Raw genomic sequence first — 19,446 nt, 5'->3', positions numbered from 1 at the left:
TCTCATCAGTATTTAGCGGTGAGTCATGATAAAATAGCTGGAGAAAAACTAATTCTGATTAAAACACTAGTTCTTAAGCTCTGATTCTCAAATGCAGCTACACAATGGAACCACTGGGTTCCACTCCCATGAGATTCTGACTTCATTGTCTGGGGACAGCGTTGGCACTGGATTTTTAAAAGGTCCCCAGGCAATGCTAATGTGCAGCAAAGCTTGACTGTCAGTATATTAGAAAACCAGGCTTACCATTTTAAAGTCAAGGAACTGTCTTCCTAGCTAATTTATCCCATCAGTGATGGTAATTCATATACGTTGTAAGGAAAACATTTATACTTAAATAGAGAATAACTACTCAAGCAGTAATCATTAAAATAATCTGGGTATTAGAAATGGCTGACAGAGCAATACATTTACAGTTTTGTAAGTACCTAAAGACCTATAAAATCTTGGACTTCCAGTAAGATGGAGGCATATGTGGACGCACCGTACCTCCACACACAACCAAGATTAGAACGACAACAATTTAGAGGCAGAATAACACCCAGAACTGACAAAATTTCTCTGAATGGAAGTCAGACAGCCAAGAAGTTGAAATAGACCCGTTCATCCAGACCGGTAGGAGGGACGGAGAGGAGCAGCTGGGCGCAGGTCGTGGAGCGGGGAGAACAGGGAGAACTGGGAGAACTATGCCCAAAAGGGAACCGGGAGCGCGTTAGGCATCTGGGGCGCACAAGATCGCAGCGGGTGGACCCTGAGTACACAAGCAGCAGCTGGCGGACCCAGTGAGGCGGTGATTGTGGACCAGGGCAGAGCGCGCAACCCAGGATCCCAGAAAAGGGACTGAAGTCCCAGGAGAACGGAGTTACCGCCATTGTTCTCTCCCGCCCCCACCTCTACATACAATCTAGTGACTGGGGTGCCCAGCCCTGGTGAACACCTAAGGCTCCACCCCTCACCGTAACAGGAGCGACCAGACAAAAACAAAAAAAGAGAGAGAGAGAGAGAGATGTGTCTCAAACAGAAGAACAGATCAATGCCCCAGGACTCATCATTTTAAGCAACCGAGAGATAGCCAACCTATCAGATGCACAGTTCAAAACACTGGTGATCAGGAAGCTCACAGAATTGGTTGGTTTGGGGCGCAAATTAGATGAAAAGATGCAGGTTACCATAAAAGAGATGAAGGAAAATGGACGGAGAACCAATAGTGATGGGAAGGAAACTGGGACTCAAAACAATAGAATGGACCAGAAGGAAGAAAAAAACAACCAAACAGGAAAGAATGGAGAAATAAGAATTCAAAAAAATGAGGAGAAGCTTACGAACCTCCAGGACATCTTTAAACGTTCCAACATCCGAATTATAGGGGTACCAGAAGGGGAAGAGGAAAAGCAACAGATTGAACACATACTTGAACAAATAATAAAGGAGAACTTCCCCATTCTGGCAAAGGAAATAGACTTCCAAGAAATCCAAGAAGCTCAGAGAGCCCCAAAGAAGTTGGACCCAAGAAGAAACACACCAAGGCACATCATAATTACATTAGCCAAGGTAAAAATGAAGGAGAGAATCCTAGAAGCAGCAAGAGAAAAGGGGACAGTCACCTACAAAGGAGTTGCCATCAGACTGTCAGCTGATTTCTCAGAAGAAACCTTACAGGCAAGAAGGGGCTGGAAAGAAGTATTCCAAGTCATGAAAGACAAAGACCTATATCCCAGATTACTCTATCCAGCAAAGCTTTCATTTAGAATGGAAGGGCAGATAAAGTGCTTCTCAGATAAGGTCAAGTTAAAGGAGTTAATCATCACCAAGCCCTTATTCTATGAAATGTTAAAGGGACTTATCTAAGAAAAGAAGATACAAAAAAAACACATATAGTAAAAGGACAGCAAACTCACAATTATTAACAACCACACCTAAAGCAAAACCAAAAGAAGCTAAGCAAACAACCAGAACAGGAACAGAACCACAGAAATGGAGATCATATGGAGGGTTAGCAACAGGGGAGTGGGAGGAGGAAAGAGGGGGAAAAGGTGCAGAGAATAAGTAGCATAGACTGTAGGTAGGAAATAGACAGGGGGTGGGCAAGAATAGTATGGGAAATGTAGAAGCTAAAGAACTTATAAGTATGACACATGGACATGACTAAAGGGGGGGATGTGGGTGGGACAGGGTATACAGGGTGGAGGGGAGTGAAGGGGGAAATGGAACAACTGTAATAGCATAATCAATAAAATATATATTAAGAAAAACACCTATAAAATCCTGGGGTTTGCTGAATATATGCAATCTCATCTGTCCTGAATGTTTACCATCAAGGCTCAGAAACAGCACTGATAGGGAACTTTGTAAGTGCCATCTAATGAGTAATTTTTAAAAGCAAACAACTCTACAATCAAGATCTCTAGCACCATGGCAAACCTAAAATAAGGGTGTATACACATATCCACATATATATATTTTAACCTGAGGAACATTTTATTGGTGTCTAAAGAGAGAAATTAAGAAACTCTCAGGAAATTAAACAAGTAACATATAGAAAACTAAACTAATACGAACACACTCCCAGACATAGAATGCATACTACAAGTAACTCGGGGTATTTTGAATGCAGTATTATTCATCTTTGCATCCCAACCACCAAATTTATACTTTGCAAATAGAAAGTGCTGTGTTGAAATAAATGTGTGAAACAGAAATAAATGTGTGTTGAGCATCTGACGTGCACTCCCCTTCTAAGCCATTGAACAAGCATTTACTATGTGTTTGCCAGGTATTATGCTTTTGGGCCAGGCACTAAATTCTAATGATATAAAAATGCTCAAGGTATTGTCCCTGCTCACAAGTAGTTTTACTCCTGCCAGGCAGAAAAATCTACCTCCCTCAACAGTCCATCTTTGCAAAAACAACAAAACCAACTACAATTAAAATAAGTAAAAGATTTAAAATAAGTAAAAGGATCCTGGACACATTTTGCTTTTCTTTGCCAAAACTCGCTTACAACAAACAAGTGAAAACTGGCCATCAACAGAGAGAGGGTGATAGAGAAGGTAACGAGTTTAACTGGTTTCCCTCTTGTTGTCTTAAATTATTCAGGCTATGCAGCCTGTCCTCTCTGAGTCAAGAAAGTGCCAGCTTAATCAGAGAAACTGAGTCTCCATGGTGGCACAATTGGTGGATATCAGCCTTGGCCAAGGAACCAAGCTTCCTACAGCAGGTGGAATTCGACCCAACTGCAAAAGCCTTCCCACGTCCAAAACAGAAGAGTCCAGATTAACAAGCATTTTCCTTCCCATCCACCTTTTCTTTTCAGGGCCAGAAGCTGAATGCCAAAATCTACAATTCACAGAGCTCCTGGAACTCCTGCCACAGTGCCAGGCTATCACACTCCCATTGGGAAGATAAACAAAAGTTACCTGCATGAATCACTGATTTCTAAACAAGCCTGACTGAGTAATCTATCTTTGATATATTTTTTTAATGTTGGCAGGCCCTGCTTCTGTTAATAACAGAAATAATGTCAAAGGAGGTCTAATAGATAAATAATATGATTGGCATCAAAGGCCATGGCAGACAGGTTCTAACTGTCTCCTTCCATGTCCAAATGCTCATCATTGCTAAAACTCTTGGAGCAGACCATAAAACCTAAATAGCAAGATGTATATATTTTGATGGATGCAGTGTTAATTCAATCTAATTCAACAACTGTACACAGAATGAATAAGCAATCATTCCAAACACTATGCTATATATAAGAGCAAGACATTGTCCTTGCTCTCAAGAAACTTATAATTCAGGCATTTTCCCCACTGGCTCTGAAATTTCCCACATTACCAATGGAACAAAGAGCTGAAGTGGCAGCAGCTAGCCACTGATATCCCATCTAATGCTGGCACCTAATTATATCAAGTGGGTTTCCACCAGCCCCAAAGTCCCAACCCTCTAAAATGCTGTCTCCTTATTAGGCATCCAACGTGATCAGTGACAGTCACAATGTGCATACAGTGCCAGGTCCTGCTGCTAGGCCTTAGAGCTACAACAGTGGAATAAGACCCACTTTCTCGTCTCAAGGAGATCCAGATCATTTGAATACTCCCAGGCTCTTAGGAGAGGTTATCAATCTCAGATATGGTAAGGTAAAATACCTAAGCCAAGAGAAACTGGGAAAAAAACATTACTTACCTTTAATTTCTCCAGCCCGTGCTTTTTTATATAGTCCTTTGACATCCCTCTGTTCACAAACATGCAGAGGAGCATCAACAAATACTTCAAAGAAAGGTAAACTTGCCCCCTCATGAATTTGCCTTGCATTGTTGCGATCCTTAGAAAAAAAGACAGGCACAGAAACAATAAAAACTGCTTATGCGAATCAAAGGTACCATGTGAATATCAAGGATGAGTAAAAAAAAAAAATTAGATAATATTTAATTTACATTTTTAAAATTTAAACAAAAAATCCAAGAAAATATTAGGATAACACACCCATTCTTCATAACCATTTTAAAAGGCATACAATTCTTAAAATTGGAGATATTGGGGGAATTCCAGGAGGGAAAACAATGGATGCCCCATAAAAACTTTCCCTTCGATTTTATGAGAAACCTGAGCCAGAGTCCAGCTCGAATGCAGGTGTCAGCAGGCCACTCCCTGATAACACTCACCCTCAGCCTGAGTGGGCATGAAAGCAACTTCACGCTACACGAGGTCCACTCAGAATTCAGACACAAACCCCTCATCTCTGCCTAGATGTTCAGTCTTACGTCTTTGCCATCTCCCTGGAAGAAACACTCCCCCCCCCACCCGCACTCTTCTAGCTAAAGCAAGCTGCTCCCTCCCAGCACATCTCCAAGGTGACATCCAGAAAGCCTTCCGTGCATGCCCAGACTGACCGATGGCCCCTGCTTTTTCTGGGTTCTCAGAGTCCCCACCATATGCCTCTGTCAAAGACCTTACTCTGATACACTAAAATCATTTCACTAGCTTTATAACCACAGTGTCTGGCAGAGTGATTACTAAGTTGTGATCTCACTGCTCCAGCAGTCCCTCCATTAAAAGAAGGTGTTCCCGAGTTTCCGTCAGTGGCGCTCCTCTCATTCCATACACTCTTCTGTATACTCAACTTTATCTAGGTGTCAACCAATGACATTAATGATTCCTAAGTCTGTACCCAAATTCTACTTTCCTGAGCTCCAGAACCAATGTTTCAATGATTCCGTGATCACCTCCACTTCAACACTCCATTAGCACTTCAATTCTAACCCACCTACAGTGAAATACTCAACCTCTCCCTTCCTAACCAGTATTTTCTAACTCAATCATACCCTCTTTCCTCAGAAAGCACCATCCTTCACCCCCTGCCCCCCAAAAAAGCAATACTCAACCAGGCACCAAGTCCTCTGCTGCTACTGCTCAATGGCACTTCATTATGTCCCCATGTTTTCTATTCCCATGGCCACTGTTCAAACCAGTCTTTTATCTCCAGGCCATTCTCATTCCAGACTTCAAGGGTGACCCCACTAAAGTGCAAACTCAATGAAAACACCCCCGGGTACAATCTCAAACTGTTAACTACCTGTGGGGCCAGCACAGACCAGCGTTCAGCATCAGACCTCTGCAAATTGCTCTAGCTTCACTGCCCCTCACATTTACCCTGCTGCTGTGCAGGGTGAATCCCCCAGACGAAACCACCTAGAGTGCCCCAGACACCAAATGTCCTCACACGTTCATGCTTTTGTAAATACTGTGCTATCTGCTCTGTCTGAAATAGCTTTCTCCCTCCAGTCTAGTACATGGTTTAATCCGATTCATCCTTTGTGACTCATTTCAAGCATCTCCTCTGTGAATCTTCCATAGCACCTTTCATATACATTTACCTAATCACTTACCTCAAGGTGAACTGTTCACATCTGATGTTCCTACCACACGACCTACCATACCAACTCCTTATGAAGAGAAATGATCGGATTTATTTTAGAACCAAGATGCTCAAGTTCAGCGGTGGCATGAAAAAATGCACATATCCTATATTACATGATTCAACCCCAATACTATCATAGATACTGATATTCCCTAACCACAGTCCAAATTTAATTCTTAGTGCTCTGAGAGATGAGATCAACACAAGCCTTGCTCCACCCTAAGGCAACAGGGGGCCTAAACTCAGATCCACTTATCCTTTCAAACACCCAGCTCTCCACATCAGGTATCACTGACTTTCTCCATTTCCAACACTTGCAAAGATTCCCAGAAGGTGCACAACTATCACTGTTGTTTTGTAACTACAAATTCTGTTTATCTCCAAGGATTCAGGAACTCTAAACACCTCTCATTCTGCTTATACACTTCATTATCAATATACTTTAAACTGATACACTGACACAGAATCCACCATTTCAGAAAGAGAAGTAGCTACTCCTCACAAAATCTTTTAGGACTCTTGACATGGTTCAATTAAGTGAACCTATAAGATTAACACTCAACCTGATGCTTATCTATAAATCTCAAATCTTTTACAGCTCAAATTTTGTTGTTTGTTTTTTAAGGTCTAAGTCATCATCCAAATTTATTAATGACAGTACCAGAGTTGTGTTAGTATTTCTTATACATACTGAATACTTATTATGCACCAGGCCACTTGCTGAGAACTTGAATGCAATCTTCAGAGCGACCCTATGAGACAAGCATTATCTGAGCTTAGGACGCTTAAGGGAACTGGCCATGGTCATAACAGCAGTGGGCAGAGCTGAGATTTCAGCCCACAGTGTCTGATGCCAAAGCCCCTGCCACTGACCACTGAACTAGCTTCCCTATTCTCTAATATCTGGGTGTCCTAAGGGTTATGCTATCATTTAACACTAAATATCTACTATGTTCCAGGAGCAGGGCTTGGCATCAAGATTACAAAGATAAATAAGATGTAGTTCCGGCCCTGAAGGAGCAGCAAAGGACGGCAGGCAAGGGCATGGCATCCAGGGACACTGGCTAGGTGCACATCTTTGTCCTCCACCTACAGTATATGACCTTGGTAATTTACACCTGTTTCCTCACCTCCACCTTCCTGTCTGGGTGATAAGAACCAAGTGGGTTAATTCACATAAAAGCACTTTACAACAGTTACCAGTATACAGTACATGTTCAATAAATATTAGCTACTCTTATCACTATTATTTTTACTACTACTGCTGCCATTACCACTGTCAACCAAAAAACTGGTATTTATAACAGAACAATGTGCTAAGGTACAATAACAAGGACAACAAAAAGAGGTAGCCAACAAAGCCTGAGGTTTGGCGAAAGGGAAGGTACTCAGGAACTTTTGTGTTCATGGAAACACAAAAAAGTGAAGTGATGCTGCTATGGTCTCTGAAGTAAGAGGAGTATGATGAGAGGTAAGACTCCAGAATTTTAGGTAAAGAAGCTAACATGGTAGGACACATGTTAGGAAACAAGATTTTCCCTGGTACCTGTACCTGTTGAATATTTTCTATAAACATATTAAATAGAACAGTCAGCTTAAAATAATTTGGCCCCTGGCTTAAGGCCAACAACTTTGGTTACACTTTGCAGGAGAGGGGGTTTACAGCAGATTTTATTAAAAATGAGTTTACTCAGAAAGGTGCAACATAAAAATGTTGTAGGTTAATTATTTTAATTTGGATTTAGCCTCAAAGCACATGTTAATGTTTAAACTATTCGCTTTCCCTAATACCATATTCCCAATAAATACAACCAGCACCAAGGACACATACCTGCGTATAAGGTGATATGAAACTTGTGATGCATACTAAGCCAGCATCTGCAAACAGCTTAGCAACTTCTGCAATGCGTCGAACATTCTCTTCTCTGTCTTCAGGACTAAAACCAAGATTTTTATTGAGACCTTGACGAATGTTGTCACCATCCAAAGTATAGCATGGAATACCGTGGCAAACCAAGTACTCCTCCAAAGCCATGCTCACTGTGGTTTTCCCAGCTCCAGATAAGCCTAAAATAACACAGTCCACACAGATTCCATACGTCAAGTTCGAAGGATAACTACTTAGTAATAACAAATTTTAATACAGGCTTAATTACACTCATTAGGCACAGCAGTCCCTCAGTAATGATCTTTTAAGTATTTCTCTATAAGATTTACCTCTAAGGTAGAAAAACATCTGTATTTAAGTATAATAAGCATTTATGTATTTAATAATTCCTATCTATGACCAAAGGCATCCAGAAGTCGCTTATGAACTTCAAAGAGCTTAATCAATTTTAATATTAGACAAAGCTGGGTAGATAGTCACTGTCTTCATTACTAGTATTCCAAAGCTGCGTAACAATTTTAAAACAAATTTATGTGCCCAAATTACTCCTGAAAAAAGAAAAAGGACAAAAGTGAAGTATTATTAAGTAACCTCTATATCCCTGGATCATCATCTCTCATAGTTCAAAGTACCTGGGAATCAAATTTCTAATATAATTAACCTCAGAAAACTAACCTCATTTCAACTCATTTTCCTCTGTCAATGATGTTGATTCAGTAAACAACAAAAGGAAAGAAAAGAAAAGGCAAGAGCACATTTATGCAATATTACTTGCCACCTTGGTGAATGTGTAATTACAGAATTCATAACTGAGGTAGCTATGAAGCAAGAGATAGAATACTGAAGTCTAATATACTGATGCTCTTGAAAGAAGTCATGGTCGTATAGAAGGCTAATTACAAAAAATAGGAGGATATGTTGAAAGGACTAATACAGTGTGAATTGCTTCATACATTAAAAACTTATATTAGCCCTGGCTGGAGTGGCTCAGTGGATCGAGTGCTGACCTGTGAACCAAGGGCCACTGGTTCGATTCCCAGTCAGGGCACATGCCTGGGTTGTAGACTGAGTCCCCAGTAGGGGGTGTACAAGAGGCAACCACACATTGATGTTTCTCTCCCTCTCTCTCTTCCTTCCCCTCTCTCTAAAAATAAATAAATATGTTATTAATATGAGTATAGCATATTATATTTTCCAAACATGGCCATAACGTTATTTCCCATCCTGCAAGCTCTTCTACAATGTGATTTTGCCCCTGTCACATCAACAGATATAGCCTCATTCCCTGCCCTTGAATCTGGGCTGGCCTTAGGATTCACTTGTGGCCAAAAAGGATGTACCAAAAACAATGAGATGCCACCTCACAGCTGCCAGAATGGCTATTTAAACTACCGTATTTTTCAGACTATAAGACACACACCCCCCACCCAAATTTGGGAGGAATAATGGTTGTTAATGCTGCTGTTGAATTGTTTACACTTACATTGGTGAAATATTATGTTATTTATGTTACTAAATATTTTACCACATTTTTTGCCTCAAAATATTTTTTCCGATTTTCCTCCTCTAAAACCTAGTCCAAAAATACTGTAAATGAACTTTTAAATAAATGAACAAACAAAACAAAACAAACAGACTCAAAGGTACAGAGAACAAACTGATAGTTGGCCAGATGCTTGGGTGGTAGGAGTACGGACAAAAAGGTGAAAAGGACTAAGAGATACAGACTTATAATTATAACATACATAAGTCATGGGGATGTAAAGTACAGCATAGGGGGTATAGTAAATATCATGATAACTTTTTACGGTCATAGATGGTTACTAGACTTTTCATGGTGATCACTTCATAAGGTATATAAGTGTCAAATCTATATTGTATACCTGAAACTAATATAATATTGTACATCAACTATACTTTAATTAAAAAGAGCTTTAGAGCCCTGGCCAGGTGGCTCGGTTGGTTGGCGTGCCATCTGGTACACCAAAAGGTCGTGGGTTTGCTTCCTGCTCAGAGCACCACCTTGTTAAATAAACCATGGTGATTCATTAGACTTGCAAAGGAAAAAGACCATTCCATTCCAGAAGAAAAAAAAATGTACTGAAAATGACAATGTGTGACTTCCTCGCCTGGATAAGAAAAGGCTATGCAGCTTCTCTTGGCATGCTTAATTTGGCTATTAAATACCCTGGATCACAGGCAGATGTTCCAGACAATGGTCTTCGCCAGCTAAAATCTCAGCTAACAGGCATCATCAACTGAGTCACTGCACACACCCAGTCCAGTTGAGCCCTCAGATGACAGCAGCCCACACCAGCGTGACTGCCACCAAGCAAGACTTAAGCGAAACCTGCTCTGCTGAGCCCTTCTGGATTCCTTCCCCACGAAATGATAAGCAAATTAGAGTGGTTGTTTTACACCACTGGGTTTTGGATACTTTGTGAGACAGCAATAAAACTGAAACAAAGAGCTGGAGGCTGAGGATGAGCAGGTTCTCGGTTTTTGTTGTTGCTTTTAACTACCAGCTGAACATGTATCAAAGACAAAAAAACTGAAACCTGAAAATCTAAACTTGTTATACAATAAAGGCAACCTTAATTACAATAAAAGTGCCTATTTATACACACATATATTTACATATATTTTATGTACATATTTAACTTGAGACAAAGTAAAAACTGACACTGCTGAAAACTGAATTACTGCCACAGGTTTTACTGAGATGAGTAGTGAACATGAACAGAAATGTGAAAAAATTAAAGCAGTTACAGAAAAACAACAGATAAAACAAGACAGACATCTAACCCAAAACTAAGGAATGGAATACATGAAAAAAGAGAAACCACTGTCCTGGGCTGAATAACGTCTTCCCAAAATTCCTGTCTACATGGAAACTCGGAGTATTATCCTATTGGAAATAGGGTCTTTTGTGGATGCAATTAGTTAAATTAAGATGAAGTCATCAGGATTAGGGTGGACATTAAATTCAATAACTGGTGCCGTTATAAGGCAGATATATGAAGACATAGAGAGAAGAAGGTGCTGCAAAGACAGGCAGAGGTTAGAAATAATGTATCTAGTACTAGCTAAGGAACTCCAAGGATCGCCAGCAAACTCCATAAGCAAAGCAAGAGGCATAGAACAGATTCTCCCTCAGAACATACAGAAGGAACCATCCCTGTCAACACCTTGACCTCAGACTTTTGGCCTCCAGAGCTACAAGAGGGTAAATTTCTATTGTTTATAGCCATGCGCTTTGTAGTGATTGACTTCAGCAGTCCTGAGATACTATTATACCAACCTATGTAAAGATACAAAACAAGAAAATTTATCTGAAATAAAATCTGAGAAAAAGCAAACCATGCTCCAGGAAGATGTCACACAAACTACCCAATACACTGACAGATCCCAGCTAAGCTGCTGACATGCGGGAAAAGAAAGCAACCTTGACCTCCCCTTACAACATCATCAGCAGCAACAACAACAACAACAACAACAACAACAACAAATCAATGCAGGCCACAGAAGATTCAACAACTAACAAGCTTGATCTCATGAACAATGTAAACATTGTACATATCAGGGAACTATATGTTCTTTTCAAATACACATTTATGAAAACTGAATACATACAGGAACATAGAGCAAGTACCAAAAAAATTGGACAAACAGTATTTATAAGCATCACTAGTGTAAAATAAATGGAATATACCATGTTGAAGAAAAGGAGTGCCCAATATCCAATATTCAGAGATCAATTTTCCACCAAATTGAACTTTACACATAATGTAATCCCAATCTAAATCCCAGCAGGGTTTTGGAGGAATTGGTTAAACTGATTTAAAATTTTATACAATAACACAGAGGAAAAAAAAATCTTATTCCTGATGAAGAATAAGGTAAGAGGACTTACTCCACTAGATTTCAAGATTTATAAAAATATAATAACTCCTGGCTGGCATAGGTCAGTGGATTGAGTGCGTGCTGCAAACCAAAGCATCACAGGTTCGATTCCCAGTCAGGGCACATGCCTGGGTTGTAGGCCATGGCCCCCAGCAACCGCACATTGATGTTTCTCTCTCTCTTTCTCCCACCTTTCCCTCTCTAAAAATAAATAAGTAAAATCTTTAAAAATAATAAAAAATATAATAACTAAGACAGTGTAGTAGTAACAGAGGAATAGACAAGTACAGCAGTGGAATGGATCAGAGTCCAGAAACAATCTACATATCAGTGGAAACCCGATGACTGCTGGCACTGTGCACCCTCATTAGTAATGCGCTTGGGACAACTGGTTATCCGTGTGGAAAAGACAAAAGGACCCCTCCCTCACACTACACCCAGAAACCAACTGCAGGTGGGTGAAGGGCCTAAATGAGAAAACCAAACTTCGAAAAGAAAATACAGGAAATCTGGATGCCTTTTTTATCAGGCATCCAGATAAAAAAGCAAAGCTTCTAAAATAAAGGAAAAAAATCAGATTGGTCTCACACAGCACTTAATACTAGAAGACAATGGAGTAATGTTTTAAGAATTCCAGACCTGGCTGGCGTAGGTCAGTGGATTGAGCTCGGGCTGTGAACCAAAGTGTCGCAGGTTCGATTCCCAGTCAGGCCACATGCCTGGGTTGTAGGCCACGGCCCCCAGCAACCGCACATTGATGTTTCTCTCTCTCCCCCCCCCCCACTTCCCTCTATAAAAAATAAATAAATAAAAATCTTAAAAAAAAAAAAGAATTCCAGACAAAGTGAGTGTGAACCAAATATATATTTTACAAGACAAGCTGTCATAACAGATAGTCAATTCTCGAAAATAAGAACTCAGGGAATTCAGAACCCAGCAGAAAACTATCTTACAAAAACTACTTAACAAAGAAATGCTGAAAATTAAAACTTGACTCAAAGAAAGAGTCCATGAGTGGGTATGCCATAAAAAAGAAATGATGGTGAGGTAAGTACTGAATCAATTTACTTACAGAATTCAAATACAAAAAATTGTAGAAATCTAAGATATGAGAACAGAATGTTACATGTTACAAACCTAGACAATGAAAAGTAACAATTTAACAATGTAGCCTTAAGAATGAGGAGCTGGGGCCTGGCAGGGCACCACCAGTGGCCAGAGTGCAGTCCCTGGTCAGGGCACATAAAAGGATCAACACAGGAATGCACGAATAAATGGAACAAAACTGGTGTTTCTTTCTCTCTCTCTCTCTCTCTCCCCTCCTGTCTCTCCCCCGTCTCTCCCCCGCCCTGAGATTTCCCCTCCCTTCCTCTTTCTCTCTGAAATCAGTCAAAAAAAAAGTTTTAAAGAATGAGATAGGAAGATGTAACAGTGCTTCCTCCCTTCATACATAAACAAACAGAAATGTCTAATATTAAAACCAAAATGGAAATGTTTTTAACAATCAGCCACAATTTTAGGGGTTAGTAGTATCTAATGTTGACAAAGACTTTGGAAAATGGACCCTCTTCCCACACTATTGGTAGGAGAATAAATAAGTATAAAATTTACATAGGCAATTTGGTGAGATGTATCTAAATTTTAAACACACATTTACTAAACACACAATTCCTAGAAGTGAAAGTATCTATCATTTTTAAGTCTGCATGAATTTACACTCTCCCTAATCTGCTATGACTAAACCCAAAGACTCTGGGAAAACCAACACAAGAACCAATCAGAGACAAAAGATGAATGACAGAAACAGATTATCACTATTTGTCTTCATATGGTTTACATTATTAGCTTCTTGAAGGCAGAATACAAGTCTTATTTTCACGCAAAAGTCTATAAAAGGTAACACAGTTATCGATCATAAGGCAGTTTTTAGATGCATCCCTTTATTTTAACAGCAATTCTATAAAAAACAAAAACAGTTACCAAAAGGAAATACGTTATTAAGCAACTTTGTTGGTCACATGTTATGACACTCCAGATAAAAGAACTGAGCTCAAATTTAAATATGTTTACTCCTAGGTTCAAGGATGTTTATAACAATGCTTTTGAAATAAGCTAATTTATCTCTCTGAGTGTACCTGTTAGCCAAACTGTGCAACCACGAAAGCCGCCTCTGGTCCCCACCACCTGACCTCTCTTGTTCCTGCTGACATGATGAGCTTGATAGGTGACATTAGTTGCTCTCTGCATCCCCTAAAAAAGGAGGGAAAAAAGGAAAGAATTCTTAATCACTTGAATCTTTTAAAAGAGGTAAACACATATTCCTTGCACGAATTTAGTCACTGGTCTATGAAACATGTCAAAAGCAAGGAAAAAGATTAAAACTAACAGCTTTTTTTCTTTGGAGTACCTGGTAGTGTTTAGTGCTTTACATTCTCAATTAATTTAATCCTTACAGACACCCAAAACACAAAAATTCTTACTACTGAGGTTTTATAGATAAAGATGTTAAACCTGAGAGAAGTTAAAGAACTTGCCCAAGTTCCCATAAGCAATAAGTAGTGAACTATAGAGCCCAGACTTTTCACTCACTCACTCACTCATTTGCTCACTCTTTCGACCAGTACATACTAAGGCCTGAACAATACACTAAGTGAACAAAACAGAGTATGAACCCTCGCTGAGCTTACATTCCACTGGGAGAGACAAACCAACAAACCTTCATTATAATATCAGAGAGTGACAAGTGCACTGTAGAAAAACAAAACAGGGTAAGACCTGAAAGAGAGACAGGGAGTGATAATCCTCCTTCAGACTCGATTCTCAATAAAGGCCTCTGAGAGGGTGGCATTTGAGCAGCCTCCGGGATGAAGTGTGGAAGGCCTGGTCTGCAGCTACCATGAATACATAATGGAAGACATGGCACACATTGGTTATAATTTGTAGTAATTCCACAAAGTGAAAAGCAATTGTTCTCCCAAATTTTCTTCTTAAACAAAAAGGGCATAAAATTACATAGGCCTCAAAGGATCTGAACAGACATTTCTCCAAAGAAAAAATACAAATGGCAAATGAGCATATTAATAGGTGTTGAACATCATTAGCCATCATCAGAGAAATGCAAATCAAAACCACAATGAGATACCACTACACACCCACTAGAATGGCTATAAGAAAAAAGGTAGACAATAACTAGTGCTGGTGAAGACAGACATTGGAAACCTCTGCATACATTCGCTGATGTTAATGTAAAATAGTACAGCCACTTTGGAAAACAGCAGCTCCGCAAAATGTTAAAGAGACTGTTACCATATGATCAAACAATTCCACTTCTAGATACAGACTCACAAGAAGTGAAAGCATGTCCACATAAAATCTGTACATATGGTCGCTGCGGAACAGTTGCAAGGATGTGGAGAACAATGTGGGGAGTATAGTCAACAGTCTTATAGTAGCTGGGTATGGTGTCAGACGGGTACAGGAGTTATCAGGATTGATCACTTAGTGAGTTATATAGTGTCTGGTTACTGGGTCATACACCTGAAGCTGGTGTAATGTTGTATGTCAACTATAATTGAGAAATAAAATATAATTTAAAGTAAAAAATAAGTACATAGCATGAAAAAGGTAAGAAACAGTAACAAAAAGCGCTCTCACCCTTTATACAATGTGAGGACACAAGGAAAACACAGTAATCTACAAGCACACCCTCACTAGACACCCGATCTGCCGGTACCTTCATGTTGGACAATGCAGCCTCCAGGACTGAGAGAAATAAATTTCTACTGTTTATAAGCCATCTAGTCTATGGCAATTTGTTATAGCAGTTCAAATGGACTAAGCTAATCATTATGGAAACTACCCAAATCATTATGGTAATTAGTGGACCAGCAGAGAGAAGCATAACTGTATATGTTTACTTCTTATGCTATAGCTGAGCACTGATTTCTTTAGATTTCATAACAGGGCGAAGTGATAAGAGAATCCCTTCACCTATAGTGAGTGTGGGCATTAATTATTAATTACTAATATTAACAATTACTATTGTCATATATTAGTATATGTTATATTATTATAATAATTGTTAATAACAATTACAATTGATTGTTATTAACTATTACCTAGATATTTTTTAGGTTTCTTTATTTTCTAATTACAGTTGGCATATAATATTGTACTAGTTTCAGTGATCGGACATTTGCATACCTTGCAAAGTGACCACTCAGATGGGTCCAGCACGCACCTGACACCATACATGGTTGTTGCAATATTGTTGACTGTATTCCCTATGCGGTGCTTTGCATCCCCATCACTATTTTTAAAACTGAAAGTTTGTACTTCTTGGTCCCTTTCACCATTTTCACCCATTTCCCCAACCCTCTCCCACCTGGTGACCATCCATTTGTTCTCTGTATCTGTGAGCTCGTTTCTGTTTTGTTTTTCATATCCCATGTTTAGATAAGATCATGTGGAATTTATCTTTCTTCATCTGGCTTATTTCACTTAGTGCAATACCCTCTGGATCTGCCTGTGTTTTCACAAAAGGTGGGATTTTGTCCCTTTTTGTGACTGAGTGGTGTTCCATTGTGTGTATGTACCACATCTTCCTCATCTTCTTGCCTATTGATGGACATTTGGGCTAATTCCATATTTTGTCTATTGTGGATGATGCTGCAATGAGCATAGTGGTGCATGTATCTTTTTGAATTAGTGTTTTGAATTTTTTCAGGTGGCTACGCAGAGGTGGAATTATTGAGTCACATAGTAGTTCTATTTTTAATTTTCTGGAGAATTCCATGCTGTTTTCCATGGTGGCTGTGCCATGGTTTTGCCACCAGAAGTGAATGGGGGTTCCCTCTTCTCAACATCCTCAAAAACACTCCTTGTTTATTGATTTCTTGATGGTGGCCATTTTGGCAGGTGTGAGGCAGTATCCCATTGTGGTTTCAATTTGCTTTTCCCTGATGATTGGTAACATTGAGCATCTTTTCGTGTGTCTGTTGGCCATCTATGCATCCTCTGTGGAGGGGTGTCTATTCAGGTCCTCTGCCTATTTTTTGATTAGATTGTTTAGTTTTTTGGTGTTAAGTTGTATGAGTCTCTATATGTTTTGGTTACGGACCCCTTATTGGATGTATCATTATTTGTGTCTTCTCCCATTCGGTGGCTTTTTTCATTTTGTTAATGGTTTCCTTTGCTGTGCAAAAACTTTGAGTTTAATGTGGTTCCATTTCTTTATTTTTTTCTTTCATTCCCCTTCCTGAGAGGACATATCCAAAAAATATACCCGGGAGCAATGCCAGAGAGTCTGTTGCCTATGTTTTCTTCTGGGAGTTTTACAGTTTTAGGTCTTACATTTGGATCTTTGATCTATGTGGGATTTGTTTTCCTGTGTGGTGTGGGAGGCTAGACAGGTTTCATTTTTTTTTTTTTTGCATGTATTTGTCCAGTTTCCCTAACACAGTTTATAGAAGAGACTGTCTTTGTCCCATTATAAAACAAACGAACAAAAAAGGGCATTTAAGACTTTGATGACCCCTGCAGGAGGCACCTTTCAGAAGGGCCATTAAGCACAAAGTGGGAAAGTGCCTAGAGAATCTAGAGTGGCTCTGAGCAGCCTGAAGGATTCATGTGAAGTCAACAACCATAAATTTAAAGCAAGACCAGGCACCATGACTGTATTTCACGCAGCCACAGGTTGAGGCATGGAATAGTCAGAAACAAATCCACCCAGGGCTATGGTTTGGCACAAAGAGTTCCAAAATGGGGAACAAACAGCCTTGTGGGTATGTAAGCATGGACTTTGTAAAGGAGCACATTTCCATGCAGCAATTCAACTTCCACGGTCTGCCTGAGAGATGCCTAAGGTTCGGGATCTCTTTCCACACCTCTCCCTTCACTGTCCCCTCCCCATACAGTGTACAGGAGAAAGGCATCTCTGTCACCTGAGTCTTACTATCACTCAATATCCTCAAGTGGAAAATCCTTTGGGACCAAAGGAACGGCTGGAAAATTCTTTTATTGGGCGCACCACAAAATCCAACCTCCACCCACTCCACTAATCACCTCATTAATAGATGTACTTCCAATAAAATTACTGTATTTTTCCATGTATAATGCGTACTTTTTTGCTCAGATTTTTGAGGGAAAAATAAGGATGCACATTATACATAGGCATAATGATTACATACCATGGGAATAATAATCTCATGTATAATGAGCACAAAAACATGAGTGCACATTATACACGGGAGCACATTAAACAAGGCAAGAATACAGTATGCATTCATATGTTCAATAATCACTTATGATAATAAGGGTCTCCGGACTCATTTCTTTCCAATAAGCTGATGAAGCAAAGATAACTTTCCAGCTCTGCATTTCCAATACCTTATACAAAAAATCAGAATTTCAAACACAAACATCTGCATCTCTTGAGAGGCCAAGGCCCCTCTGCCCATATTAGCTCCCAGCCAGACTGCCCAAGGAGAAGGGAGCAGAGCCTGAAGAAGAGAAGTGGGGTCTGAAGAAGGGAAATGGGGGGAGCAACAAGGAGGGTGCTTGTAAGCTAGTGTCCTACACTTGCATGAAGGGTTTGACTGGGTCATTTTGTGTAAGGATATTTTTTCCAAGTTACTCTGCTTTGGGGCAAGAAGAAACATGTCTCTCGTGAATTTTAATTCACTTTAGCCCTATAACATGTCTTCTGCTTTTCTTAGTACATTGAGTAGAATGTATAAAAATTATCTGACAAACTATAAACTACTGAGGATATGGCTCAGAACAAATATAGACAAGTAAAGACCTTTTGTTTTAATCACTAGAAAAGAATACTCCTACATTAAAAAAAAATTCTGCCAGCAAATATGGCAGTCTGGTATAAGGAGGCTTACTAGGTTTGATATTTTCAAACAAAAAATAAACTTTAAGATATTATTAACTAAGCTAAATAGATATTAGTTATATGTATTTATTTGAAAATAAACTTTAAGATATTATTAATAAACTAAAAGGATATGCCACATTCTCTTCCCTCCCAGTTTTTCAGAGTAAATAAAAAACCACTTTCTAAAATTACTGGAATTGCAAGGTGGTAGAAATATGCCTGAACTTCATGAAGCATATAAAGGCCACTTCCACATGCAATCTTCTTCTTTCTCTCCTTACCCTTTCTTTTCCTTTTCCACCCACTGGAAACTATCCTTCCTATAACTTTGCCGGGAAAATATAACATGAGTGGCTCACTGAAGACCAAGAGTTAAGTTAGTATTTCCTTCTGACTCTACATTCCTTTTCTGTCTTCAACGGCTTAGTGATATGTTATAGATGATAGACCTTGTAACATTTACTACCCATATCATTTGTTTGCTATTTATGAAGTGTTTTATACTGTACTTTTACGAGTCTTTTGTGCATATACATTTTGACTTGCTTGGGAGGCAGGTCAAACACTCTGAGTGGTTTTTTTCCACAACACCCACCTTCACTTGCCTAGCAAGTGCCCATTAAAAGTTAGATATAAGGCATTTCTTTTGAAGCATGACTTGTTTTCTGCATAATGTGCAAATGAAATAATGACTGGCATTCAGAAACTTTAAGTATAGCAGAACCAGGACAATTCATTTCAAAAGAATTCACTCCCTTTCCACATTTGGGACTAAATGACTATGAGTCCTGTTGCTAGACTAAAGTCACATGGCCTATGACATTCATGCTGTACATTTCCTATACATTCTACAAA

General features: G+C 39.4%; 1 protein-coding gene across 2 annotated transcripts in view; it reads right to left on the bottom strand.

The window, feature by feature from the left end:
• The window catches only part of PAPSS1 (3'-phosphoadenosine 5'-phosphosulfate synthase 1), a 90,679-nt gene that overhangs the window by 65,308 nt on the left and 5,925 nt on the right, over positions 1 to 19,446 (bottom strand). The window contains exons 1-4 of one of the 2 annotated variants that reach the window (XM_036025596.1): positions 15,054 to 15,104; positions 13,844 to 13,958; positions 7,749 to 7,984; positions 4,183 to 4,321 (exon numbers count right to left, since the gene is read on the bottom strand). In XM_036025596.1, the coding sequence (XP_035881489.1) occupies positions 4,183 to 4,321; positions 7,749 to 7,984; positions 13,844 to 13,958; positions 15,054 to 15,089 (526 nt within the window). In that variant the 5' untranslated portion in view covers positions 15,090 to 15,104. Of the gene's footprint in view, positions 1 to 4,182; positions 4,322 to 7,748; positions 7,985 to 13,843; positions 13,959 to 15,053; positions 15,105 to 19,446 lie in introns of those variants that run through there. The other variant, XM_028506577.1, reaches the window with a different exon arrangement.

This window comes from Phyllostomus discolor, chromosome 1, assembly GCF_004126475.2.
Source record: "Phyllostomus discolor isolate MPI-MPIP mPhyDis1 chromosome 1, mPhyDis1.pri.v3, whole genome shotgun sequence".
Lineage (NCBI taxonomy): Eukaryota > Metazoa > Chordata > Mammalia > Chiroptera > Phyllostomidae > Phyllostomus > Phyllostomus discolor.
Note: the sequence above shows the minus strand (reverse complement) of the source record. Positions and strands in the feature narration are given on the sequence as shown.